This window comes from Oncorhynchus keta, chromosome 21 (assembly GCF_023373465.1).
Source record: "Oncorhynchus keta strain PuntledgeMale-10-30-2019 chromosome 21, Oket_V2, whole genome shotgun sequence".
Lineage (NCBI taxonomy): Eukaryota > Metazoa > Chordata > Actinopteri > Salmoniformes > Salmonidae > Oncorhynchus > Oncorhynchus keta.
Genome location: NC_068441.1, coordinates 24082185 through 24109719, shown reverse-complemented (window position 1 = coordinate 24109719; position 27535 = coordinate 24082185). Strand labels below are relative to the sequence as shown.

Genomic DNA, 27535 nt, shown 5'->3' with positions numbered 1-27535 from the left:
CCAACCACCACACAACCACCCAACCACCAACAACAACCAACCCAACCCACAACCACCCAACCAACAACAACCACCCAACCAAAAACAAATGCCCAACCAATGACAACCACCCAACTAACTACAACCGCTTAATCAACAAACATCCAACCAACAACCACTACCCAACCAACAACAACCAACCAGTAACAACCACCACCCAACCAACAACCACCCCAACAACAACCACCCAACCAACCACTACCCAACCAATAGCAACCACTACCCAACCAACAACAACCACTACCCAACACAACAACCACCCAACCAACAACAACCACTCAAACAAAAACAACCACCCAACCAACAAGCATAGGTAAGTGCCAATACATAATTACATACTAATTATGATATAGCAACTCCATGAGAACATTATAATACAATTTCAGAAGGAACTATTTTACACACATACACATGGTTTGGTATTGCATGTACAGTAACGTTTTAACAGAGACCAGACACCTCCTGTACTTATCCTTTAGTATTGTGTCAGTGCTCATTGCGGTCATCATGGTTATAACAGTCATTGTGGTTATAGCAGTCATTGTGGTTACAGCAGTCACCGTGGTTACAGCAGTCACCGTGGTTACAGCAGTCATCGTGGTTACAGCAGTCATCGTGGTTACTGCAGTCATCGTGGTTACAGCAGTCATCGTGGTTACAGCAGTCATCGTGGTTCTAGCAGTCATCGTGGTTCTAGCAGTCATCGTGGTTCTAGCAGTCATCGTGGTTACAGCAGTCATTGTGGTTACAGCAGTCATCGTGGTTACAGCAGTCATCGTGGTTCTAGCAGTCATTGTGTATATAGCAGTCATTGTGTATATAGCAGTCATTGTGTATATAGCAGTCATTGTGTATATAGCAGTCATTGTGTATATAGCAGTCATCGTGGTTACAGCAGTCATCGTGGTTACAGCAGTCATCGTGGTTACAGCAGTCATCGTGGTTACAGCAGTCATCGTGGTTGCAGCAGTCATCGTGGTTGCAGCAGTCATCGTGGTTGCAGCAGTCATCGTGGTTGCAGCAGTCATCGTGGTTGCAGCAGTCATCGTGGTTATAGCAGTCATCGTGGTTATAGCAGTCATCGTGGTTATAGCAGTCATCGTGGTTATAGCAGTCATCGTGGTTCTAGCAGTCATCGTGGTTCTAGCAGTCATCGTGGTTACAGCAGTCATCGTGGTTGAGCAGTCATCGTGGTTACAGCAGTCATCGTGGTTACAGCAGTCATCGTGGTTACAGCAGTCATCGTGGTTACAGCAGTCATCGTGGTTGCAGCAGTCATCGTGGTTGCAGCAGTCATCGTGGTTGCAGCAGTCATCGTGGTTGCAGCAGTCATCGTGGTTACAGCAGTCATCGTGGTTACAGCAGTCATCGTGGTTACAGCAGTCATCGTGGTTACAGCAGTCATCGTGGTTACAGCAGTCATCGTGGTTACAGCAGTCATCGTGGATATAACATTGTTACTGAAGAAGAGGAGCAGAGCAGCTGGACCAGATGTCAAACAGTCACAGTCTGATGATATGAATTACAATATGTTAATTCAAACTGAAACTGTCAATATCAGAACTTTTAAGTTTATGCCTACATTTAGCATATTTAGTTGTTTTTTATAAGTGAATTTTTTTTGTTCTATGATATTGTATATCAGGTTTTATCTATCTTTCGTTTGGTACTTTTAGGTCTATTTCTGATGTGTCCTGGGTGAAGTGGGTGTCGTTAAGTGGGTCGATTTTCTCAAAGCATACAGCTAATATGTATTTTATTGTATTGAGTTTAAATGAAACAAGTAAATGATGTAAACTGGGTTTGTGCTAAGTTCTTAGACACTGGGTTATTATCTGTCATTAGTTATTAGTTATTATCTGTCATGTTTATGGGTGCATACTGTATAGAATAAGAGCTGGAAATTAAACAATGTAATCAACATACACCTGATTAAAAGTAAGAATGATATTCCACAGAAAAGTCCCCTCTTCAGCAGAGACAGAATGATGGCCTGCAGCTCCCTGCCACATGTGTTTTAGGTGGCATAGCATGACATTCTCACACTCATCTAACATTGTGCACGGAAAGCTGAAACTGGCTAACAAATAGCTCACTGTGGGTTCAGAGCCTGCACACAGAGAGAAACCTAAGAGAAACCTCCCGTGTCTTCTCTGGTCTTATTCAAAAACAGTGTGTTTGCTATGAACAGTCCTGACATGACTTTAAACAGCCCTGCTGTCTGACCTCATACTGGCTGACGATGGCTGAGAAGGCGGGCGAGGTCCGGCAGCTTTCGTCCAGCAGGCTCATGCTGCGGTCGTAGTGACCAATGTAGGCCGTGAAGACCACAAACTCCAACTTCCTGGATAGGATGACATCCGCAATCCTCTGGCTCTCTTCCCTGAAGGAAGAGAAAGAATGGAATGAAGAAACATGAGGGATTGCACACTAGACACTGTGCTCAGTATGCAGCAGACACATGGTCCATCTGATCTGATGAATGACCTCTGTGCTGCATTAATGTGTGTTCTGTCGGTCATAAGTACTGTGTGTGTGGTGTAGAGTCTGCAGTGTCTCACCACTGTCGGATGCGGTTCTCTAACTCTGTGAGGATTCTGCGGTGCAGAGTGTAAACATCAGGCAGTTTGTTGAGGATCTCCCTTAGCTTCTCCTCCTCCAGCACAGGATCCCCCTCATCCCCTACTGCAGCCCCCACCGCCTCCCTGAAGTCCTGACACAGAGATGAACATGATTTGATTATATGAGTTATTAACATACTGTATATGACACACACTAATTTTATGAAGTCAATCAGTGCTGCCAGCCCAACGGTTGGAAGAGTCCTCCATTCACACAACAAAAATGTGAATTTCTGAGCATTATGTCGATCTGTCTGGCTGTCGGCCATGATATCTATTTTTAGACAGACTGCTAATGACTGCATGAGGCAGCCAGTTAGCTCCTATAATGTACAGAGCCAGAGCACTAAATTCTCTCCATAAGCCATAAGATGTAGGCCAGCTGTGGTACATGTATGTTTACTTGCCTACATATACAGAAGAATAGCGCAGTACCCTATCAATGACTGCAATAGGGGCATTGCCACATTTTGATGGAATTTTCATTACATCTTATGATTACGTCTCTGATCACAACAACAGGTTCTCTTCTTTCCCCCAGAAATAATACACACTAAAATTGCTGTGTCAATCCATTAACCATGTTGAGCTGACCCACTTTTTGAAGCGCCATACCAACCCCACCCTGGTTTCTCAGGAGAGGGGTGACAGACATTGTGATGTAATGTAGAGAGAAGTGCACCGAGATGAACTTTGACCCCAGAAGGGTTGCATTCCAAATCGCTTGCCTTCTTCTTGAAGTGTGCAATGAACCACTTACCCTCCCCTAAAATAGGATAGTTGCTCTAAAAACACGTCCACAGCTAGTGCAGACAGCACTGTTCTCCAGTCTGTAGGTAACCCTCCATTACATCATTCAAAGCCATCCCAATGATTCTATCTTGTCTCTGATTCACACGATTTGACTTTCCACAGACCAAAAAGTACTGTTTGCCATTTGAAATCATGGCTGCTAGTGTTCCGACTACTATACTGTTGTACCAAGCACCAAACATATCCCTGTAGATTACCATCCTAACCCTTACTCCACATCTTCTGTATCTCTCACCTACCCAGCTCATAGGGGCACTGAAAGACGACAGGTAGCTTTCTTTGATTTTGCCCCATGAAAGTAAGGGGAAATCCATCAATAAAGACATGTCAAGTTCAAAGACTTCTTGATACTTACCACCTGGAGAAGCTTGAGGGCTTTCACATGTCTGCAGAGAGAGAAATTGAAGCACTGTCAGGTTTCCATGTGCAGACAAATGTAAAAATGCATCAATGTCCAGGTTATTAAGGTGAAAGGGACACAACAATGTTACAGAGTTACAGTGATGGTGATCATTAGTGTTCTATGTCAGTGGTTCCCAAACGTTTTATAGTCCCGAACCCCTTCAAACATTCAATCTCCAGCTGCATACCCCCTCTAGCACCAGGGTCAGCGCACTCTCAAATGTTGTTTATTGCCATCATTGTAAGACTGCCACACACACACTATACGATATACGATACATAAGAATGAGTGTGTGTTTTTGTCACACCCCGGGTCGTGGGAAGTGATAAAGAGATTGTATAGGACCAGGGCACAAATAAAAATATATTAATAACCTTATTTGTTAATCGAAAATTGTGAATAACTCACCACAGGTTAATGAAAGGGTATACTTGAAAGGATGACCATAACTCTGCAATGTTGGGATGTATTGGAGAGAGTCTCAGTCTTAAATCATTTTCCACACACAGTCTGTGCCTGAATTTAGTTTTCATGCTAGTGAGGGCTGAAAATCCATTCTCACATATGTACATGGTTGCAAAGGGCATCAGTGTCTTAACAGCGTAATTTGCCAAGGCAGGATTCTCTGAGTGCAGCCCTATCCAGATATCTGGCAATGACTTCAGAATAAATACAATTTCCACAGAACCGCTTGTTACAATTTCGATGAGGCTCTCTTGTTCAGATATCGGTAAGTGGACTGGAGGCAGGACATGAAAGGTGTCACGTTCTGTCCATCGTTCGTATGTGTTTTCCTTGTTTTAGTGTTGGTCAGGACGTGAGCTGGGTGGGCATTCGATGTTGTGTGTCTGGTTTGTCTATTTCTATGTTTGGCCTGATATGGTTCTCAATCAGAGGCAGGTGTTAGTCATTGTCTCTGATTGGGAACCATATTTAGGTAGCCTGTTTTGTGTTGGGTTTTGTGGGTGATTGTTCCTGTCTCTGTGTTTGCACCAGATAGGACTGTTTAGGTTTTCACTTTTCTTGTTTTGTATAGTCTGTTCATGTATAGTCGTCTTTATTAAAAACATGAATAACCACCACGCTGCATTTTGGTCCGCCTCTCTTTCACCAGAAGAAAACCCTTACAGAATCACCCACCAACCAAGGACCAAGCGGCGTGGTAAACAGGCAGCAGCAACAGCAGCAGCAGGAGAAGCAACAGCAGCAGCAGCAAAGGCAGCAGCAGGAGAAGCAACTGAGGCAGCAGCAGCAGTGGGAGAGGCTGCACTATTTGAATAAATGAACTTGGGAGGAGATCCTTGACGGAAAAGGACCCTGGGCAGAGCCAGGGGAATATTGCCGCCCCAAAGCCGAGCTGGAGGCAGCGAAAGCAGAGAGGCGGCATTATGAGGAGCTAGCACGGCAGAGCGGCTGGAAGCCCGAGAGGCACCCCCAAAAATGTCTTGGGGGGGGCACAGGGAGAGTGTGGCGGAGTCAGACCTGAGCCAACTCCCCCTGTTTACCGTAAGGAGCCATGGATGGAATTGGAGCTGTCGGCGAAGCAGAGTGCTGAGTCTGAGAGTGTGAAGGATGTATTGGACAGAGTAGAAAGAAAGCTGTTGGTTTGGCATAGTATGCACGGCATACCAGTGCCAGCACCACGCATCAGGCCTACAGTGCATCCCGCCTGTCTAGCGCTGCCGGAGCCTTCCTCCTCCCCAGCGCCGCCAGTCAGCCAGGATCCGCCAGAACTGCCAGTCGGCCAGGATCTGCCAGAACTACCAGTCAGCCAGGATCCGCCAGAACTGCCAGTCAGCCAGGATATGCCAGTCAGCCAGGATCCGCCAGAACTGCCAGTCGGCCAGGATCTGCCAGTCGGCCAGGGTTGGCCAGGACCTGCCAGTCGGCCAGGATCTGCCAGATCTGCCAGTCGGCCAGGATATGCCAGTCAGCCAGGATATGCCAGTCGGCCGGGATCTGCCAGTCAGCCAGGATCAGTTAGATCTGCCATTCAGCCAGGATCTGCCAGTCAGCCAGGATCTGCCAGTCGGCCAGGATCCGCCAGATCCGCCAGTCGGCCAGGATCCGCCAGTCGGCCAGGATCCGCCAGTCGGCCAGGATCTGCCAGTCAGCCAGGATCTGCCAGATCCGCTAGTCAGCCAGGATCCACCAATCAGCCAGGATCTGCCAGTCAGCCAGGATCTGCCAGAACCACCAGCCAGCCAGGATCTGGTAGATCCATCAACCTGCCTGAGCTTCCTCTCACTCCTGAGCTTCCTCTCACTCCTGAACTTCCCCTCGGTCCCGAACTTCCCCTCGGTCCCGAACTTCCCCTCGGTCTCGAGCTTCCCCTCAGTCCCGAGCTTCCCCTCAGTCCCGAGCTACCTCAGTCCAGTGGGGCCCGTTGTTAGGTTTCCTAGGCCAAGGTTAGCGGCGAGGGTCGCCACTCAAGGGACACTAAGGAGGTGGACTAAGACAATTATGGAGTGGGGTCCAGCGCCAGAGCCGCCACTGTGGACAGATGCCCACCCAGACCCTCCCCTATAGGTTTAGGTTGTGCGTTCGGAGTCCGCACCTTGGGGGAGGGGGGGGGTGTTCTGTCACGTTCTGTCCATCGTTCATATGTGTTTTCCTTGTTTTAGTGTTGGTTAGGACGTGAGCTGGGTGGGCATTCGATGTTGTGTGTCTGGTTTGTCTATTTCTATGTTTGGCCTGATATGGTTCTCAATCAGAGGCAGGTGTTAGTCATTGTCTCTGATTGGGAACCATATTTAGGTAGCCTGTTTTGTGTTGGGTTTTGTGGGTGATTGTTCCTGTCTCTGTGTTTGCACCAGATAGGACTGTTTAGGTTTTCACTGTTCTTGTTTTGTATAGTCTGTTCATGTATAGTCGTCTTTATTAAAAACATGAATAACCACCACGCTGCATTTTGGTCCGCCTCTCTTTCACCAGAAAACCCTTACAAAAGCGTAATTGCGCACCCAGCTCACTTAGGTGCTTCGATATATCACATTTGACATTGTCCGTAAGCTTGAGTTCATTTGCACACAAAAAAATCATACAATGATGTAAAGACCTATGTGTTGTCCTTGTTAATGCAGACAGAGAAGAGCTACAAATTCTTAATCATAGCCTCAATTTTGTTCCGCACTTTGACTATAGTTGTGGAGAGTCCCTGTAATCCTAGATTCAGATCATTCAGGTGAGAAAAAACAGCACCCAGATAGGCCAGTCGTGTGAGAAACTCGTCATCATGCAAGCGGTCAGACAAGTGAATATTATGGTCAGTAAAGACAACTTTAAGCTTGTCTCTCAATAAAAAAAAACATGTCAATACTTTGCCAATGATAACCAGCGCACTTTTTTCTGTATGTTGTTAAAGCGTTACATGGTCGCTGCCCATATCATTGCATATTGCAGAAAATACACAAGAGTTCAGGGGCCTTGCTTTAACGAAGTTAACCATTTTCACTGCAGTGTCCAAAACGTCTTTCAAGCTGTCAGGCATTCCTTTGGCAGCAAGAGCCTCTCAGTGGATGCTGCAGTGTACCCAGGTGGCGTCGGGAGCAACTGCTTGCACGCGCGTTACCATTCCGCTATGTATCCCTATCATGGCTTTTGCGCCATCAGTACAGATTTCAACATGAGCAGCAGCTACGTTTGGCTACATACGGACCGTTAGTGGAATTCCCGCGAGAGAGTAACGGTTAAAGTGATTATTTGACTAGGCTACCTGTATTTGACATTGTGTTGTTATTTCGCTGAACACTAGATGGTTGATTTTTATTCTTGGCAGTGAAACGAGGCTACTCAGGAAAGAAATAAAACTCACCCAAATGTATAGCCCAGTTGGAAAATATAAATGGACTGTTTGAAAATGTGCAGAAAATGAGAATCACATTTTTATTTGGCGTACCCCCTACGGCATTGCGCGTACCCCAGCTTGGGAATACCTGTTCTATGTGATACTCACAATCTCTCAGTGTCCACCAGCTCTTTGGCAATGTAGAAGGCTCTGGATCGACCATCGCTCTGTCAAGAACAACATTATCACTAACAAATCTCTGTTTAATAGCAAACATAATACAATAGCAATATCTTCACTTATTTTTTAACACTCAAGCCGTTTCAAAGGTTTTGAAGTCTCACCTGTCTGCCATATGTGTTATCTTCTCCTCCCTCCTCCTCCTCCTCAGAGGTGCGTCCTTGGTCCTCCTCCTCAGCTGTCCCTCCCCTTGCCTCACCCGATGACCCAACAGGGGGACCAACAGCTAGGGAGCACACGGTGTAGGCTTCTGTATAGGCACTGAATGGACAGGACCGAATCAGAGTATCAGTATACTGTAGTTCACACTTCACACACACAGTTCAACAAACACACACAGGTCAACAAACACACACACACAGACAAACAAATAAACACACACATACGTATCAACATATGAGAGTTTATTTCCAAAACACATTTTAGTTTTTTCGCTAGAAATGATTGATTATGGGTATCACGTGTGTAAAATATTACTCTTCTCAGATTTTTTATTAATAGATTTTAGATGTTTATTGAAATGTGTTTTATTTGCAAAATGCTATACACTGAGTGTACAAAACATTATGAACACCTAATCTTTCAATGACATAGACTGACCAGGTGAATCCATGTGAAAGCAATGATCCCTTATTGATGTCACTTGTTAAATCCACTTCAATCAGTGTAGCTGAAGGGAGGAGACAGGTTAAAGAAGAGAAGGATTTTTAAGTCTTGAGACAATTGAGACATGGATTGTGTATGTGTGCCATTCAGAGGGTCAATGGCAAGGCAAAAGATGGGTGATGGGTTCAAAGTGACTTTGAACGGGTTATGGTAGTAGGTGCCAGGTGCACCGGTTTCTGTGTTTCAAGAACTGCAACACTGCTGGGTTTTTTCATGCTCAACAGTTTCTAATGTGGGGCCTCCAGAGTGGTGCAGTGGTCTAAAGGCACTGCATCACTACAGATCCAGGTACGATCCCGGGCTGTGAACAGCCGGCCATGTACGGGAGACCCATAAGGTGGCGCAGGGTAGGGTTTGGCCGGCTGGGATTCCCTAATCCCATCGCACTCCAGCGACTCCTGTGACTGGCCGGGCGCCTGCACACTGATTTTGGTCGCCAGTTGTACAGTGTTTCCTCTGACACATTGGTGCAGCTGGCTTCCTGGTTCAGCGTGCAGTGTGTCAGGAAGCAGTGCGGTTTGACAGGGTCATGTTTCGGAGGACCTTCGCCTCTCCTGAGTCCGTATGGGAGTTGCAGCGATGGGACAAGACTGTAAGCACCAATTGGATATAATGAAATTGGGGAGAAAAAGGGGTACACGTTTTTTTTAAATGTCAAAGAATGGTCCACCACCCAAAGGACATCCAGCCAACTTGAAATAACTATGGGAAGCATTGTAGTCAACATAGACCAGCATCTCTGTGGAACGCTTTGGACACCTTGTAGAGTCCATGCCCCGAGGAATTGAGGGTAAAAGGGGGGTGCAACTCAACATTAGAAAGGTGTTCTTAATATTTTATACACTCCGTGTATATCCATTGTTTTGCTGGAATGGAATGCTTGTATCCTGTATATTTGACCGTGATATGTCCCATCCAGCCATCTTAAGATGAATGCACTAAGTCGCTCTGGATAAGAGTCAATTTTTATATAAAGATGTCATATTACTGTATTGATTAATAATAATACAAATAATACTAATATTGATGTGACAAATGTATCATTTCTATAGTTCTCTCACACACACACAGTGCAATACCATAACTTTTTTTGTTTGGTAAACTGAAATCTGGCAGATGGAGTGAGGGAGAGAGAGAGAGAGAGAGAGAGAGAGAGAGAGAGAGAGAGAGAGAGAGAGAGAGAGAGAGAGAGAGAGAGAGAGAGAGAGAGAGAGAGAGAGGCAGTAGTGAACTCATCAAAGATATTGCTAAACCAAAGGACAATTACAGGGAGGCATTATGAAACTGGAATTCATCGGATGGACAGTGGATCAAATCCATAAAAGACAAAACTAATTGTTAGTCAGATAAAATATTATAAAACAAACATTCTTCAGATTAATATGAAGTCCGGAGACAGAGTGAGACACAGCTTGTCTTCAGCTGGTGTCCATTTCCAAACCAACACAGAGAGATCTGGTAACGCGTCTTTATAGGAAATGAAGAGGAACATGTCAGATCAATGGAAAGGAGGATTAATCAACCCCAGAGTGATCTCTCATAGGCCACGGTGTCGCCAGTTGATGAATGGCTCATAATAACTCAAAGGCTCTTAGAGAAACAAATTAAAAACCATTTGTTCAGGAAGAGAACAATGACGATGTTAGAGTAATGTTTCAAGATTCTATCTGCTCACTCCAACGCACTGTATGTATGTATGCCGTTTCAATAATTAATGTCTTTATCTACAGACCACAACATGAACTCTTATCTTCATGCAGCTTTTTCATTGTTATAAAGTCTATAAAGTTGTTTCAATACACTGAGTGCACAAAACATTAGGAAAACCTGCTCTTTCCATGACATAGACTGACCAGGTGAATCCAGGTGAAAGCTATGATCCCTTATTGATGTCACCTGTTAAATCCACTTTAAAGAAGGATATTTCAACATTAGACAAATGAGACGTGGATAGTGCATGTGTGCCATTGCGAGGGTGAATGAGCAAGACAAAATATTAAAGTGCCTTGGAACCTCTTCAAGGAATACCTAGGATAGGGTAAGTAAGGGTAAGTAATCCTTCTCACCCCCCCAAAAAAAAAAAAAAAGATTTAGATGCAAGTGGCTGTTCCACTGGATGTCGTAAGGTGTATGCACCAATTTGTAAGTCGCTCTGGATAAGAGCGTCTGCTAAATGACTTAAATGTAAATGTAAATGTAAATGTAACGGGTTATGGGAGTAGGTGCCAGGGCACCGGTTTTAGTGTGTCAAGAACTGCAACACTGCTGAGTTTTTCACACAACAGTTTCCTGTGTGCATCAAGAATGGTCCACTACCCAGAGGACATCCAGCCAACTTGACACAACTGTGGGAAGCATTGGAGTCAACATGGGCCAGCATCCCTGTGGAACTCCCTGTGCCTCTACGAATTGAGGCTGTTCTGAGGGCAAAATGGGGTGCAACTCAATATTAGGAGTGTGTTCCTACTGTTTTGTACACAGTGCATTTCAGTTTCCTCCACATAATTTGTCTCTTAGTTAGAGCAGTCCTACTCTCCTCTCTCCATAAAGCTTTATCTGTGAGATATATGACGCAAATGAATTGCACTCAACCGTCTGAGTTGACTTTATATGCCTCCATGTTAAAATACTGCTGTAATAATAGCAAAGCTACAGTATGTGGAGGACCATCAGAAGTATGGATAGCATGAATGTGAAATTATAACAATAGATAGACAATAGATTCAGCGTGGGTAGAGACCAATAAACCTTCTATAGTGCCTCCAACGACACAGCCATACCCAGGCCATGGGATAGGATGGTACATGCTGACAGATGCACTTCTGCTGGGAGCCTGGGTGGATAAGGTAATGATTGAGGCTCAGTGGGGAGAGTGCGCTAATGCTCTAATGACAACACATCCGTGAGTTAGCAGCGTGGCAGACCCCGGTGCTTCTTATTGCTGTGACAGTGTGAATGCTGTGCTTCACTGCATGCTCCAATGGGTTTAACACCACTGAAATGTACATTAGACAATTCCTATTTCAGCGTGCAGTGTGTAAAAGACCAAGTCCATATTATGGCAAGAATAGCTCAAATAAGAAAGAGAAACAACAGTCCATCATTACTTTAAGACATGAAGGTCAGTCAATACGGAACATTTCAAGAACTTTGATGAAACGGGCTCTCATGAGGACCGCCACAGGAAAGGAAGACCCAGAGTTACCTCTGCTGCAGAGGATAAGTTCATTAGAGTTACAGCCCAAATAAATGCTTCACAGAGTTAATTTAACAGATACATCTCAATATTAACTGTTCAGAGGAGACTGTGTGAATCAGGCCTTCGTGGTCAAAGTTCTGCAAAGAAACCACTAATAAAGGACACCAAGAAGAAGAAGAGACCTGCTTGGGACAAGAAACATGAGTAATGGACATTAGACCGGTGGAATTCTGTCCTTTGGTCTGATGAGTCCAAATTTGAGATTTTTGGTTCCAACTGCTGTATCTTTGTAAGACTCGGAGTAGGTGAACGGATGATCACTGCATGTGTAGTTCCCATGGTGAAGCATGGAGGAGGAGGTGTGATGGTGCTTTTCTGCTGACACTGTCAGTGATTTATTTAGAATTCAAGGCACACTTAACCAGCATGGCTGCCACAGCATTCTGCAGCGATACGCCATCCCATCTGGTTTGAGCTTAGTGGGACTATCATTTGTTTTTCAACAGGACAATGACCCAACACACCTCTAGACTGTGTAGGGGCTATTTGACCAAGAAGGAGAGTGATGAAGTGCTGTATCAGATGATCTGGCCTCCACAATCACCCAACCTCAACTCAGTTGAGATAGTTTGGGATGAGTTGGACTGCAGAGTGAAGGAAAAGCAGCCAACAAGTGCTCAGCATATGTGGGAACTCATTCAAGACTGTTGGAAAAGCATTCCAGGTGAAGCTGGTTGAGAGAATTCCAAGAGTGTGCAAAGCTGTCATTAAGGCAAAGGGTGGCTACTTTGAAGAATCTCAAATATAAAATATATTTAGATTTGTTCAACTTTTATTTGGTTACTACTTAATTCCATATGTGTTATTTCACCGTGTGATGTCTTAACTATTATTTATAGGTAGAAAATGTATTTATTTATATATATTTTAATTATTTGTAGAAAATAGTAAAAATAAAGAAAAACTCTTGAATGAGTAGGTGTATCCAAACTTTTGACTGGTACTGTATATAGCAGATGAAAACCTTCCCAGTTAATGCTAGAGCTGTGGACCAAATCGGACCATTGAGTCAGTTCTCAGTTTTCAAATTCAAAATCATTTCCCACCAAAACCACTTCTTAATCTCAGCATGTTACAACTTCCGCACTCTGGCAACACAAGGCAATAGCATCCCAGTCTCTGCAGAATTTGTGCTATGCTGTTTTAGGACAGCCGAAGGCTAAATCTACAGTGGCAAATTACAAAAGGAGTTAAACAATTATTCTTACCCGCTTCCCCAGGCTCTTTGTGAGCCTATTTGTTCCTTCTTCTGATAGTGGGAGGGTAAGTGGACACTGCTCAATGACCTTAAATATACTGAAGGATTTGGTTTATTGGATAGTAAGTATTCTACAGTGGCTAAAATAGTGAAAATACATGTATAGAAGACTGGGGTACAAATCATGTTCAGTGCTGTGCTGTTAATGCTATCACAAGAGGTGTAACATGGTGCTGGACTGTTTCTGCATTAAACACCACAAACAACTCAAGACAACCACATATTAGCTTAAGCAGACTGGCACCAAGGCTACTGGAGGTGTTAGGTCACCCTACTGTTACATCTCAACTTAGTGCACGCCAGTTGAGGTACAGTACTGTATGTACTGTAAGCCCTGTAAAGTCCTCCACCCTCTCTCTTGTCTGGCATTTTGCATAAATAGGGAAGTGGGTGCTCAAAGGCAGTACGATTCCTCCCACGGATGACCTGACAATGACCTCACAGGTTCCACACCCAGGCCTTCCTCCAGCCAACACCTAGCCTACAAAAAGAACCCCTGAGCACTGCTGACCAACCTCCACCCACCACCTACAGACAGAGCCCCGGACCACTGCTGACCAACCTCCACCCAACACCTACACACAGAGCCCCGGACCACTGCTGACCAACCTCCACCCACCACCTACAGACAGAGCCCCGGACCACTGCTGACCAACCTCCACCCAACACCTACACACAGAGCCCCGGACCACTGCTGACCAACCTCCACCCACCACCTACAGACAGAGCCCCGGACCACTGCTGACCAACCTCCACCCACCACCTACACACAGAGCCCCGGACCACTGCTGACCAACCTCCACCCACCACCTACACACAGAGCCCCGGACCACTGCTGACCAACCTCCACCCAACACCTACACACAGAGCCCCGGACCACTGCTGACCAACCTCCACCCACCACCTACAGACAGAGCCCCGGACCACTGCTGACCAACCTCCACCCAACACCTACACACAGAGCCCCGGACCACTGCTGACCAACCTCCACCCACCACCTACAGACAGAGCCCCGGACCACTGCTGACCAACCTCCACCCAACACCTACACACAGAGCCCCGGACCACTGCTGACCAACCTCCACCCACCACCTACAGACAGAGCCCCGGACCACTGCTGACCAACCTCCACCCACCACCTACAGACAGAGCCCCGGACCACTGCTGACCAACCTTCTGCAGAAACTACAGTCTGATCCTTCTGACCATTACAAACTGATCAACAGCCAAATAGTCTGCTATGCACAATAAAGACAGTCAACATGTGCAGTCTAAACCCATATCAGTTCAAATGTTAGAGTAAAATACAGTAAGACGTGTGGTTGGTACAGGCAGTGGATCTCTGACCCTTTATTTGCAAACAATTTCATTGCAAATGTCTTAGTGCCAATGTATAATTTTAATGTGAACTGAACATCATTTGGATGCTGATGATGCAACAACATGCAACAGCATCACCAATTCAGAGGATTCCCAGATTCCTGTGTATCAACACACCCTTATGATTACCTCCCATGCACCTCCAGAATAATAAACGTGGCTACTATGCTGAGGGCAACACATCATAGAGCACACAGAATACTGAGATTGCATCTCCCAATCCTGTTTCTGATTGGCTGGAGGGAAGAGGGATGACTCCAAAATGCTCTGACAATTAATCATCTGGGGTGGTCTGTATAATAAGGGTGCAGTACTGTGGGGGTGCAGGGGGGTAATCTCAGCCCAGCACTGGAGATCATCCCCGCAAAAACCATAATAGGAGAATACTCTGCATTTCACACAGTTCACTTCACTATGGATTCAGCTTGTCCAACAAAACAGAATCCCTTGTCCACTGTCCAGCCCCACCAAACCATGGGACTCGTAGGTAGGGGAGAGTTGGGTAAGTTGAAAAGATCATTTCATTCAGCATCACTCCGTCAAAAGAAATATAGTAATCTTTCTAACAAATATACCTACATATATTTCAGGATGTTGTGTATCCCTGGAAATAATCAGAATTCAAGTAAACATTACTGTTTTGAAAACATAGCTTGTCCAAAAAAAGGGTATGGGGTAAGTTAAGCAACGGTACAGGGTAAGTTAAGCAGCGGTACAGGGTAAGTTAGGCAGAGGTACAGGGTAAGTTAAGCAGCGGTACAGGGTAAGTTAAGCAGCGGTACAGGGTAAGTTAAGCAGCGGTATAGGGTAAGTTAAGCAGCGGTACATGGTAAGTTAAGCAGCGGTATAGGGTAAGTTAAGCAGCGGTACAGGGTAAGTTAAGCAGCGGTACAGGGTAAGTTAAGCAGCGGTACAGGGTAAGTTAAGCAGCGGTACAGGGTAAGTTAAGCAGCGGTACAGGGTAAGTTAGGCAGCGGTACAGGATAAGTTAAGCCGCGGTACAGGGTAAGTTAGGCAGCGGTACAGGATAAGTTAAGCCGCGGTACAGGGTAAGTTAGGCAGCGGTACAGGGTAAGTTAAGCCGCGGTACAGGGTAAGCTAAGCAGCGGTACAGGGTAAGTTAAGCAGCGGTACAGGGTAAGTTAAGCAGCGGTACAGGGTAAGTTAAGCAGCGGTACATGGTAAGTTAAGCAGCGGTACATGGTAAGTTAAGCAGCGGTACATGGTAAGTTAAGCAGCGGTACATGGTAAGTTAAGCAGCGGTACATGGTAAGTTAAGCCGCGGTACATGGTAAGTTAAGCAGCGGTACATGGTAAGTTAAGCAGCGGTACAGGGTAAGTTAAGCAGCGGTACAGGGTAAGTTAAGCAGCGGTACAGGGTAAGTTAAGCAGCGGTACATGGTAAGTTAAGCAGCGGTACAGGGTAAGTTAAGCAGCGGTACAGGGTAAGTTAAGCAGCGGTACAGGGTAAGTTAAGCAGCGGTACAGGGTAAGTTAAGCAGCGGTACAGGGTAAGTTAAGCAGCGGTACAGGGTAAGTTAAGCAGCGGTACAGGGTAAGTTAAGCAGCGGTACAGGGTAAGTTAAGCAGCGGTACATGGTAAGTTAAGCAATGGTACAGGGTAAGTTAAGCAGCGGTACAGGGTAAGTTAAGCAGCGGTACAGGGTAAGTTAAGCAGCGGTACAGGGTAAGTTAAGCAGCGGTACAGGGTAAGTTAAGCAGCGGTACAGGGTAAGTTAAGCAGCGGTACAGGGTAAGTTAAGCAGCGGTACAGGGTAAGTTAAGCCGCGGTACATGGTAAGTTAAGCAGCGGTACAGGGTAAGTTAAGCAGCGGTACAGGGTAAGTTAAGCAGCGGTACAGGGTAAGTTAAGCAGCGGTACAGGGTAAGTTAAGCCGCGGTACATGGTAAGTTAAGCAGCGGTACAGGGTAAGTTAAGCAGCGGTACAGGGTAAGTTAAGCAGCGGTACAGGGTAAGTTAAGCCGCCTACAAATTTCTGTACCGAACAAAATATTACCACTACCTTTTAAACCATGTCCATCTTGATTTCCCAAATACAATTCAACACAATCACAATCGCTTTTTTGTCTTATAATCATTTTAAGCATATTTTAACATCTAAGAAATACTTTGTACTTTTTTCAAACACTTTTAACATAGGCCAGGCTCTATTGTTACCTCATATCCCAGCGATAAAGCCTTGCATATTACGCCTGCGAAGAAAACACTTCAATTTTCTCAACTTGCTATTGGCTCAACCATTGGCTCAACTTACCTCAAGGCAAAGAATGTTTACCATATTAGCCCATGCTAAGTTTAGGACCTCATATTGAAGCTTAAAGAGTGATGTATAGAACAATATTAAAATGATCAAATCAAATGTTTTTGGTCACATACACATATTTAGCAGATGTTATTGCGGGTGTAGCGAAATGCTTTTGTTCCTACAGTAGCTCCAACAGAGCAGTTGGAGCTAGGTTTAGACACAAGCATCGTGTAACCTCAACACAATAGATTAATTTGACTTGGTGAAAATCTTCTTTTTTTTTACCGAACTTGCTTACCACTTTTTCCATGTGGTTTCCTCCTTCACAGACTACATGAAATGATGACCTCTTCCAAAATATTTGGTCAAATGATACATAGTGTGTAGGGTTTCCAACAAACAAGGGTGGCCCAAACTACCCATTTGGCTCAATTTACCCCACTCTCCCCTACCGTATCCCTTAGGTAGCCATCCAAGGCAGAAAAACGATGAACTGCCCAAATGAATTGTTATGTCCGTTGTTATTCACTCCTACAGATGTGGAATCTTAATTTGAGCCAGTTTACTAAAGCAATACATGTGAATTATTATGTGGATAATAATTAATGGACATTTTTGCAGAGGTTGATACATGTTTCCTAAGGGAAAATCAAGTCAGAACTACAAGTTTAAAATTTTGCACACACACATGCATACACACACCAATAACACACAAGGCCAAACTATACAACTTAAAATCCAAGTCAGTAGTGAAGCTCAAGGTATAAACAAAAATGTCCCCATACCTTTCAGGCTCCTGCTCAGACGATTGAGCATTTCTCTCATACCCAGGGAAGCTACTCATATCCACATAACCATCGGTGTCATTGGCAGAAGACAGCGCCCGACTCGGATGATCAAAAAACTCTGCAAAGGTCCCCGGTCGTACAGGCCTCCGAGAGGGGATCTGGATGTTCTCATAGTCGGAGTTGAGAGTCTGGGCGGGGATATTCTCGTAGTCTGATGTGTCAGCGTTGGGGAAGGAGATGGAGCGGGGTTTAGTCAGGGGGAGGGGGGTGAAGGGGGCGAGAGTGCGATCCTCGAAGGACTCTACCCGGGCCACGCTGCGGTTGAGGAAAGCCACAGAACCCCTTTTTCTTTTCCCGTCCTTATAGAACAGAAAGGTGGATGGGGACTCTGGAGAGCGCTGGGGCTTACTGACTGTCCAGGACTTGAGCTGCGGGGAGCTGCCTGTGCTGCGCCTGTCTGAATCAAGGACCCTGGCAGGGCCGTGGTGGCTGGACTCAGAGGAGGACCTGGAGGAGGACACGTTGACATCCACCAGCAGCTTGCTCTCCGTCTTTCTCCTGAATTTCAACATCAGGAAGCGCTTGAAGGAGGACTTCTTCTTCTTCTTCTGCCTGTCTGGGGAGTCTCCCTCGATGAACAGGGACGGAGAACTTTTGGTGATGGGCTTCTTGGTGATGTAGGCCAGCTCGAAGGGAGGAGGGATGTCCACCATTGATGTAGGGGTGGACAGGCCGCTGGAGGGCAGGGGGCTTCGCTGGGAGAAGCTTCCAGAAGAGCCCGTGACACACGGCAGAGAGAGGCTGTCCTCCCTCCTCTCCCCCGGGGAACCCTGGCCCTCCCTGTACACACTTAGGGGCAGGTCACGTCCCTTCATGGAGAAGGAGCGGGGGTACAGGAGAAAGCGATGTGGTTTGGATGAGCTCTTGGCCTGGGTTGAGTTTAACATGGGGCTGCTCCTCAATGCGGGTCCCATCCGGTCCAATCCCACCTCGCAGTAGTTCTGAACATGGAACTCTGAGCCCGCCTCCTCAGGGACCGTCTCAGGTACATAACCAGGCACTTTCCCCGACAGTGACCGGGACCTGGTGACAATGGACTTCCTGTCAAAAGGCAGGAAATTCTCCCCCTCAGAGTCCAGGCCGGCCTCTTCGTAGACATGCTCATCACTGAGGTTCTCTTCTGTGTCTGTTGTCTCATCCAGGTAGGGAATGATGTGGCCCTCTAGGTCCTCCTCATCCCTGAACACATCACAGTCATCTGTGGAGCGCAGCTGGCTGTCAGAGAACAACAAGACCTGGGAGGTCTCTGTGTCCGCTGGCACAGAGATGGACAGCAGCCTGAAACGGGGCTGGTTGTTACTCTGGTTAAAGAAAGCCTCCACCGTCTGGAATTCAGGCATCCTTCTCTGACATGAACCTGTCATGTTCTCCCTGTCATCATTATCATCGTCATCTATCTCAACGTAGTCCTCAGAGGAAACACACTCAATCTTCCCCATGTCGTCAGAGTCATCACACAGCGAGTCATTGTCACCTATGGCTGAATACTCACTGGGTTCCATGGTCTCTGTGGTGGCCAGTGAAGATTCCTCCGGAGTGCTCTCACTCTCTGCCAATCCGTGAACTTTGCCCTCTGTGGGGCTCTGCTCTGGGTTCACAATGTCCTCAGTTGAGATGTAATAAGGCTCCAGGCTGGGGTCAGCTGCTTCGTCCTCTGTCTCAAAGAGTTGATTTGCTTTATGGTGGCTTAGTTGGCACTCACCTCCTTCCATTTTGTACTGAATAGTTATGGGGTCTTCGTCAATGATGGAAAATGGTTGGTACCTTTCTACTCTCTCATTTGAGGGACCAGTTACATTATTTCCATCGTCCTCCTGTAGGACATTGTGAGGACTACCAGAGTTAGGTAAGGATTCCTCTGCTTCCTCCTCATCCTCCTTGAAGGATGAAGGCTCTTGGGTATCTTTGTTGTCTTTGATGAGAGCTATGGGTTGCTCAGAAAGAGATTCTGTTACTTCGTCTGCTGTGCTATCAGCTGCTTCTTTTTCTTCCTCTCTTCGGGACTCCACCTCCTGCTCCCTCTCCTCCTCTACATCCCTCTCCTCTTTCCCAGGCCCAGTTTCACAGGGGTAGCATGCTGACTCCTCCTCCTCAATGCTGGTTATGGAGAGGTCGCACACTGAGAGGCCATCTTTGTCGGCCAGCGCCTCGCCTGCATAGCTGCCCTCAGCGTCGATGTCATCATTGATGTACGAATCGATCATCTCCACCGTGTCCTCTGAGTCAATTGTGAATCCAGTATTACTGACCGTCAGCATTTCCAAAGAATCCACCTCCTCTGTTTGAACCCTGTCAGTTAACCTCCAGTCCTCCTCTTCCTCCTGCATCATCTTTTCCTCCTGTTCCCTCTGCTCTTCATACCCATTCTCGTTGACCCCTGAACTGAGAGTGTCTGAAGAATACTGAGGTTCCACTGGCTCCTCCTCTAGCCCCTCCCCTCCACTTAGAGAGTCCTCTGGCTCGTTCTCCTGGTCCAGCTCCTCGTCTGAGGGCAGCAGGTCCCTGTTGGCGCACCCCTCCTGGCTGTTGTTGGAGAACAGGGAAGAGTCACGCCCCTCAAGGTCATGTGGTACTTTGGGTTTGGGGGCAATGGGAGGTTTGGGGCCCCTGGCTGAGGAACAGGGCCGGGACATGAGTGGGGATGGCAGCTTGAAGGAGAGGTGACTCACAAGCTTTGGTTTAGGAGCAAGAGGAGGCTTCTTAAAATCTGGAAAAAAACAAAAGAGATCATCATTAGTGACTTCAATCAGAAATGTAATATTCAAAACATACAGGGGAGGAATCGTGAGGTTAGCGATCTGCACAAAAAAACTATTAACTAGGAGTTCAAGGAACAATGCATATAGCGTCAGAAGAGATTTAAATACTGTAGGCTATCTTTAAAACAACTTTCATTATACTAGCTCATATCATTATGAAAAGCATTGCCTAAGTTATTTCTAACTATCTTTGTGCCATGATAGCCTTCAAACAGATAGGGAACCTGGGAAGGGTATTGCAAGTGGACACTTTTCTTAGAGGGACAAAAGTTACAACACGAAAGGATTTATTAAAGGATTTCCCCCAAGTCACTTCCTGCGATTCACTGGAGAGAAGCCCCTCTCAGACTGTTTCTGCTCTTTTGAAGGTGTGAGTATCAAAGGACAAAACAACAAAAGATAACACATGACAGCACAACTGGTCAAACATGACCTCAACAGACCAATCAACTACATGATCTCCATCCCTTGAGGAAAACAGCACCCCTAGCTGGACCATGAAGAACCAATCAGATTCTCCATAAAGTTGCAATGTGACATGCATCATAGGCTGTGCATCATAGCCCAATTCTGATATTCTTTTCACTAATTGGTCTAATATCATTGACAACCTTGTCATAAATCCATAATGGCATTATCAAAAGAATATCTGGTGTCAATAAAATCCTCATCACTCATGTGTTTAGAAATGCATATTATACTAGATATATTAGATATACACTATATATACAAAAGTATGTTGACACCCCTTCAAATTATGGGATTTGGCTATTTGAGCCACAATGTTGCCGACAGGTGGATAAAATCGGGCACACAGCCATGCAAACTCCATAGACAAACATTGACAGTAGGAATGGCCCATACTGAAGAGCTCAGTGACTTTCAACGTGGCACAGTCATAGTATTCCACCTTTCCAACAACTCTGTTTGTAACATTTCTGCTCTACTAGAGCGGCCCGGTCAACTGTAAGTGCTTTTATTGTGAAGTGGAAACATCTATGAGCAACAACGGCTCAGCCGCAAGGTGGTAGGCCACAGAAGCTCATAGAACGTGGCCGCTGAGCACTGAAGCACATAGCGCATAAAAATGATCTGTCCTCGGTTGGAACACTCACCACCGAGTTCCAAACTGCCTCTGGAAGCAAAGTCAGCACAATAACTGTCCGTCAGGAGCTTCATGAAATGGGTTTCCATGGCCGAACAGCCGCATACAAGCCTAAGATCAACATGCGCAACGCGAAGCTCGCCGCCATTGGACTCTGGAGCAGTGGAAACGTGTTCTCTGGAGTGATGCATCACACTTCAGCATCTGTCAGTCCGACGCACAAATCTGGTTTTGGCGGATGCCAGGAGAACACTACCTGCCAGAATCCATAGTACCAACTGTCAAGTTTGGTGGAGGAGGAATAATGGTCTGGGGTTGTTTTTCATGGTTCGGGCTCGTCCCCTTAGTTCCAGTGAAGGGAATTCTTAATGCTACAGCATACATTCTAAACAATTCTGTGCTTCCAAAATTGTGGCAACAGTTTGGGGAAGGCCTTTTCTTGTTTTAGCATGACAATGCCCCCGTGCACAAAGCGAGGTCCATACAGAAATGGTTTGTCGAGATCGGTGTGGAAGAACTTGACTGGCCTGCACAGAGACCTGACCTCAACCCCATCGAACACCTTTGGGTTGAATTGGAACACCGACTGCGAGCCAAGCCTAATTGCCCAACATCAGTGGCCAACCTCACTAATGCTCTTGTGGTGGAATGGAAGCAAGTCCCCGCAGCAATGTTCAAACATCTAGTGGAATGCCTTCCAGAAAAGTGTAGGCTGTTATAGCAGCAAAGGGGGGACCAACTTCATATTAATGTCCATGATTTTGGAATGAGATGTTTGACGAGCAGATGTCCACATACTTTTGGTCATGTAGCTTATATTTAGACTATCAACAGCAATTTCCCTAAACACTACATCACAGATAACTACTGCATTGTAGTTTTCACAGTCTCAAATATACACTACAGACCTAGTGACTGTTTCACACTTGGGACTTCAATGGTTGAAATAATATGATTGGAATTGCATGATCAATTCTATATCTAAGCAACAATTTGCTCTCTATTAGGCTTGCCACCAATGGCTATAGGCTATCCCAGTCTGTAGCATTATGATCCCAGGTCTTGTCAACTTCCACCAATTATTGTAGTCTGCACAAATCAGTAAGCAAAATAATGTTGAGAAGACTTCCAAAAGATGTTTAAAATAGTTATTTTCTGGATGTTGAAAAAACATACTTTCCGGATGTTAAAATCATGTTGAAAAGATGTCATTACAGACATTGAAATAACGTATTTTATGGAAATTGAAAATAGGTATTTTTAAGAATTTTGGTTATTGATTCTATGGCCAAATATCAACAGCACATTAATTCTCAATGAAGTTAGCTAATTTATCTAAGTTATCTAAGTTAACTATTTTATCTAGGAAAGTGGGACAAACTGAAGATTGCAACATAGAATATGTATTATTGCTCCCATCTGTCACATGCACTTATGTTAGCTTTTTCAAAAGTGTTAAATCTGGCAGCAATGATACTTAAAGTAGTCCAATTTACAGAATAAACCAACAGACAACTTCAGCTACAATGAGATTTATTTCTTGCTATGACTGTGATATGTTGTTGTTTATCTACATTAGTTGAATGCACTGACTGTAGGTCTGCTAAATTACCAAAATGTGAAACAAAACCGTGCACAGCATGTTGGGTGCTATTCTAATGAGCTCCGCCCCCAAACAAGTACACAATTTGGTTGGCCCAAACCAGACCAGATCTGAGCGAATCATAGACATCTAGGCTATGTTTTACAAGTTTATACAGTACAGTATAGTAGAGCACAGTAGTTTTATTCAGAGAGTAGTGTAGAGTAGAGTAAAGTAGAGTACAGGAAAGTACAGATTAATTCAGTATAGTAGATAGTATAGTGCAGTACAGTTTAGTAGAGTTGAGTAAAGTAGGGTACAATATATTATACTGTACAATACTGGAGCTTGGCGGTATACTGTATTTTACTATATACAGGTATTGATGCACAGACCAGTTTGGGTTTCTACAGTATTTCAATGTTTGGTTTGTTAACCCTCCTATTATGTTGCGGTTCAATTTGACCCATTTCCACTGTTGAGTTACTAGTTAACCTCTCTTTATCTCCATGAAATTAAATAACTTTTCCTCATTTAGGGTCATGAACTTAACTTCAAAATGTGGACACACTGATGTGTAGATTTTGTATACAAACATGATGTGGGTCATTTTGACCTGGGGACTTTCATGTGTATAGGTATTTGCACAGGTCCAAAATAAACACGTCTTTGATGTATTTTGTTTTGACTGGTTCTGGTTGCACGTTTATAATTATGTTTGGGTGAAAAGGAGCTTTCCCAAGCTTCTCTTTCTCAGTGTGAGAGCAGCAGATCTCTGACACAGACACTCAAAAATGTAAACAAATCGTTCTTAAATATAGTTTTTGAAATCAAATGTTCGTGTATTTCTTCTTTCCGAAAGGTCTGACAAGACAAAATATCGTTTCGGCTGTTTTTACATGATTCTTTGACTGTCTTGAGTGTGTTTAAACTGTGCAGGTGAATCTAACCCATACCACAATGGACATGGTTTTTTTTCTCCGGCGAAGCACAAGGGTTAAATGGTTACACCACTCAGACGTCTATGAATGTTCCCGATTTTTGGGGGGGACACGACCAAAAATCTACTTGAAATCAAGGCCGCACCAAAAAATGACAGACGTTGGCGTTGGTCCATGCTTAGTGGGAAGTATGTCTCCCTACCTCCACACGCAATCCCTTTCCCATTTTTGTAATGGGTAGGACACACTCTTTTTTTATAGGGACAAAACAAATCAGACAATCCGCGTTTTATTATGAACTGACCAAAACGTTGTCTAGACCTATATGATTTGTACATTTGTCCAAATTAAAGAGATCTTACCTGTGTTCATTTTCGTGAACCATCCGCGCGAACATCCGAACCGTTTATCATTTATCAATCCTTGTGAGAAAGCAACAACATTCCATACAACAACACGTATCCCAAGAAACAGAAAGCAAGCTATTCAAAGACAAGCAAGGTCAAATAATAACTTTAGTTTTCTTATGTCGTTTTTATTTCGTCAAGTTACTTTCCAGCTGTTGTGGTCCTCGCCTGGTGAAGCGCGCATTGTATGTGGCGAGAGGCGCGACTAAATTGATGCACGAGGGTTTGGCGTTGGGAGCTGAGCGCGGGAGGTGCTCCCCTGGCGTTTCCTGAGGAGGAAGCGCCTTTTTCCCTGTCAGGGACTGACTTGCCCTTAAAACAACACACATAGAGGTGGAAAAGTTGAACTTATTATTTAAATTGAGTAGCCTACTGATGAGGGCGGTTAATTGAAATAGAAAAGCATATGGCCATTGCATGAAAATACATACACAATGAGTATCTTTTATTTTTACATTCCAATTGCCAATATGGGTAGGCTACTGTAACCCAAGGACATTGTAAGACTCGTTGACCCAGAATGCATTGCCTTTTGGCCCTCATCAGACAGATAGCCTATGTTAAATGCATTGACAAACTGGAATTGACAACATGCATGATATAGAAACAACTGATGGATTTCATGTTATCCAAGCTGATTAACGTTTTGTGTGTTGAAAATGGATGGTTTTCTTTTCCACATGAGCCTATGTGACCATAGACTCTGAGACATCCAGCTGAACAGAATGTGTGGGATCCCAGAGACTGCTGCCATTTGAACATTGCTTCCTGCCTATACATCTGAAATCTGATTGGAGGACAGCAGTCCCTTAAAACATTTCTGCATAACAGGAAATTGCTCTCCCTATTTCCTGCACAAGGAGGCTTCACTTCCTTAGCAACTAATGGACAAAATGAGCACATTTAACCCTTTGGAGTGTTAAAACTCAAATGATGACAATGTAACGTCACAGGATGTACACCAAAAATAATTTATATTCCATTACAACAATGAAGCGTTGTGTTTAGGAGACCTCCCTATTTCCTATTGTGGTATACATTTCTATACAGTAGGCCTACTTATAAACCACATTTGGCATATTTATCATGAATGTACCATCTTTCAACTGCCTTGTCCTAACGCACCCTCAACGGAGTAGATAGAAACCGGAAACATCCGGTTTTCAGGGATACAACAACCAAGCTTCCTTTCCCCCTGGAAACCGGATGTGGGGACCCCACTCAGGCCTGCAATGTCAGGTTAGTCTTACTGTAACACCACAGCAGCTATTATGATCCATGAGTACTGAACTGACTTTACCTCACTCTGTATCTCTCAAGGTGTGACACATAGACACCCACGCGCTCACACACACACACACACACACACACACACACACACACACACACACACACACACACACACACACACACACACACACACACACACACACACACACACACACACACACACACACACACAGTCATGTTCAGCTGCAGAGGTAATCCTAGCAATCTCACTGCCACATGCAGTTCAGAGAGAGGCTAAACCCGCACAGAAGGCATGTAGATTTCTGCTCAGGACCACCAAAGAGAAAACTCAGAATGCCGGGATTACAGTGTTCCCAACCCCCAGGACATCCCTCCTTGCTGTGACTGTCACGCCCTGGTCGAAGTATTTTGTGTTTTTCTTCATGTATTTGGTCAGGCCAGGGTGTGACATGGGTTTTTGTATGTGGTGTGTAGCTTAGTGGGATTGTAGCTTAGTGGGATTGTAGCTTAGTAGGGTGTTCTAGGAGTCTATTGAGCCAGGGCGTATGGTGCCTGCTCAGCGGGTCTGGTCGCCGGTACGCAGTTTTGGTCCAGGTTATCCTGCGCCGGCTCTGCGTGCTGTGTCTCCGGGGCGCTGGGAGGGTGCAGTGCGTCCTCTGCCTGCGCTCCGCTCGTGCTGGGCAAATGTGGGAGTGGAGCCTAAGGGAGAGGTGCGTGTAGTAAGCACTAGATCTCCCGTGCTTACCCACAGCCCGGTTCAACCTGTGCCTGCGCTCTGGAGGGTCCGGGCTAGAGTAGTTGTCCAGCCTGGGGAAGTGGTGCCAAGGTTGCTTACCAGAGCTCCAGTGCTCCCCCACAGCCCGATCCTTCAGGTGCCTCCTCCTAACACCAAGCCTCCTGAAGGTCTCCCCAGCCTGGTGGTTCCTGTGGCAGCCCCACGCACCAGGCTGTCTCTCTGTCTCCTCCCTGCAGGTGGTCCCGCCTGTCCGCTGCCGGAGTCTCCCGCCTGTCCGGCGCCAGAGCCCGTCAGCCAGGATCCGCCAGAAGTGCCCGTCGGCCAGGATCTGCCAGTCGGCCAGGATCTGCCAGTCGGCCAGGATCTGCCAGTCGGCCAGGATCTGCCAGGATCCGCCAGTCAGCCAGGATCCGCCAGTCAGCCAGGATCCGCCGGTCAGCCAGGATCTGCCAGATCTGCTAGTCAGCCAGGATCCGCCAGAAGTGCCCGTCGGCCAGGATCTGCCAGTCAGCCAGGAGCCGCCAGTCAGCCAGGATCCACCAGTCAGCCAGGATCTGCCAGATCTGCTAGTCAGCCAGGATCCGCCAGTCAGCCAGGATCTGCCGGAACCACCAGCAAGCCAGGATCTGGTAGATCCATCAACCTGCCTGAGCTTCCTCTCACTCCTGAGCTTCATCTCACTCCCGAGCTTTCTCTCACTCCCGAGCTTTCTCTCACTCCCGAGCTTTCTCTCACTCCCAAGCTTTCTCTCACTCCCGAGCTTTCTCTCACTCCCGAGCTTTCTCTCACTCCCGAGCTTCCCCTCAGTCCCGAGCTGCCTCAGTCCCGAGCTGTCCTTCAGTCCTGATCTGCTCCTCAGTCCAGTGGGGTTCTGGGTGAGGACTACTAGGCCATGGTCGGCAGCGAGGGTGGTCTATCCAGGGACGCGAGGAGAGGGGACTAAGACAATTGTGAAGTGGGGTCCACGTCCCCCGCCGGAGCCGCAACCATGGACAGACGCCCACCCGGACCCTCCCTATTGATTTGAGGTGCGTTCGGGAGTCCGCACCTTAAGGGGGGTTCTGTCACGCCCTGGTCGAAGTATTTTGTGTTTTTCTTCATGTATTTGGTCAGGCCAGGGTGTGACATGGGTTTTTGTATGTGGTGTGTAGCTTAGTGGGATTGTAGCTTAGT

General features: G+C 45.9%; 1 protein-coding gene across 3 annotated transcripts in view; it reads right to left on the bottom strand.

Moving 5' to 3' along the window:
* LOC118399876 (FYVE, RhoGEF and PH domain-containing protein 5-like) overlaps nt 1-24626 on the bottom strand; it is a 50575-nt gene extending 25949 nt beyond the window's left edge. For all 3 annotated transcript variants that reach the window (XM_052473555.1, XM_052473557.1, XM_052473556.1), the window contains exons 1-7: nt 24331-24626; nt 17519-20288; nt 8008-8164; nt 7832-7890; nt 3829-3859; nt 2601-2752; nt 2266-2422 (exon numbers count right to left, since the gene is read on the bottom strand). In XM_052473555.1, the coding sequence (XP_052329515.1) occupies nt 2266-2422; nt 2601-2752; nt 3829-3859; nt 7832-7890; nt 8008-8164; nt 17519-20288; nt 24331-24340 (3336 nt within the window). In that variant the 5' untranslated portion in view covers nt 24341-24626. The remainder of the gene's footprint in view (nt 1-2265; nt 2423-2600; nt 2753-3828; nt 3860-7831; nt 7891-8007; nt 8165-17518; nt 20289-24330) is intronic.
* Nucleotides 24627-27535: the final 2909 nt, after the last annotated feature.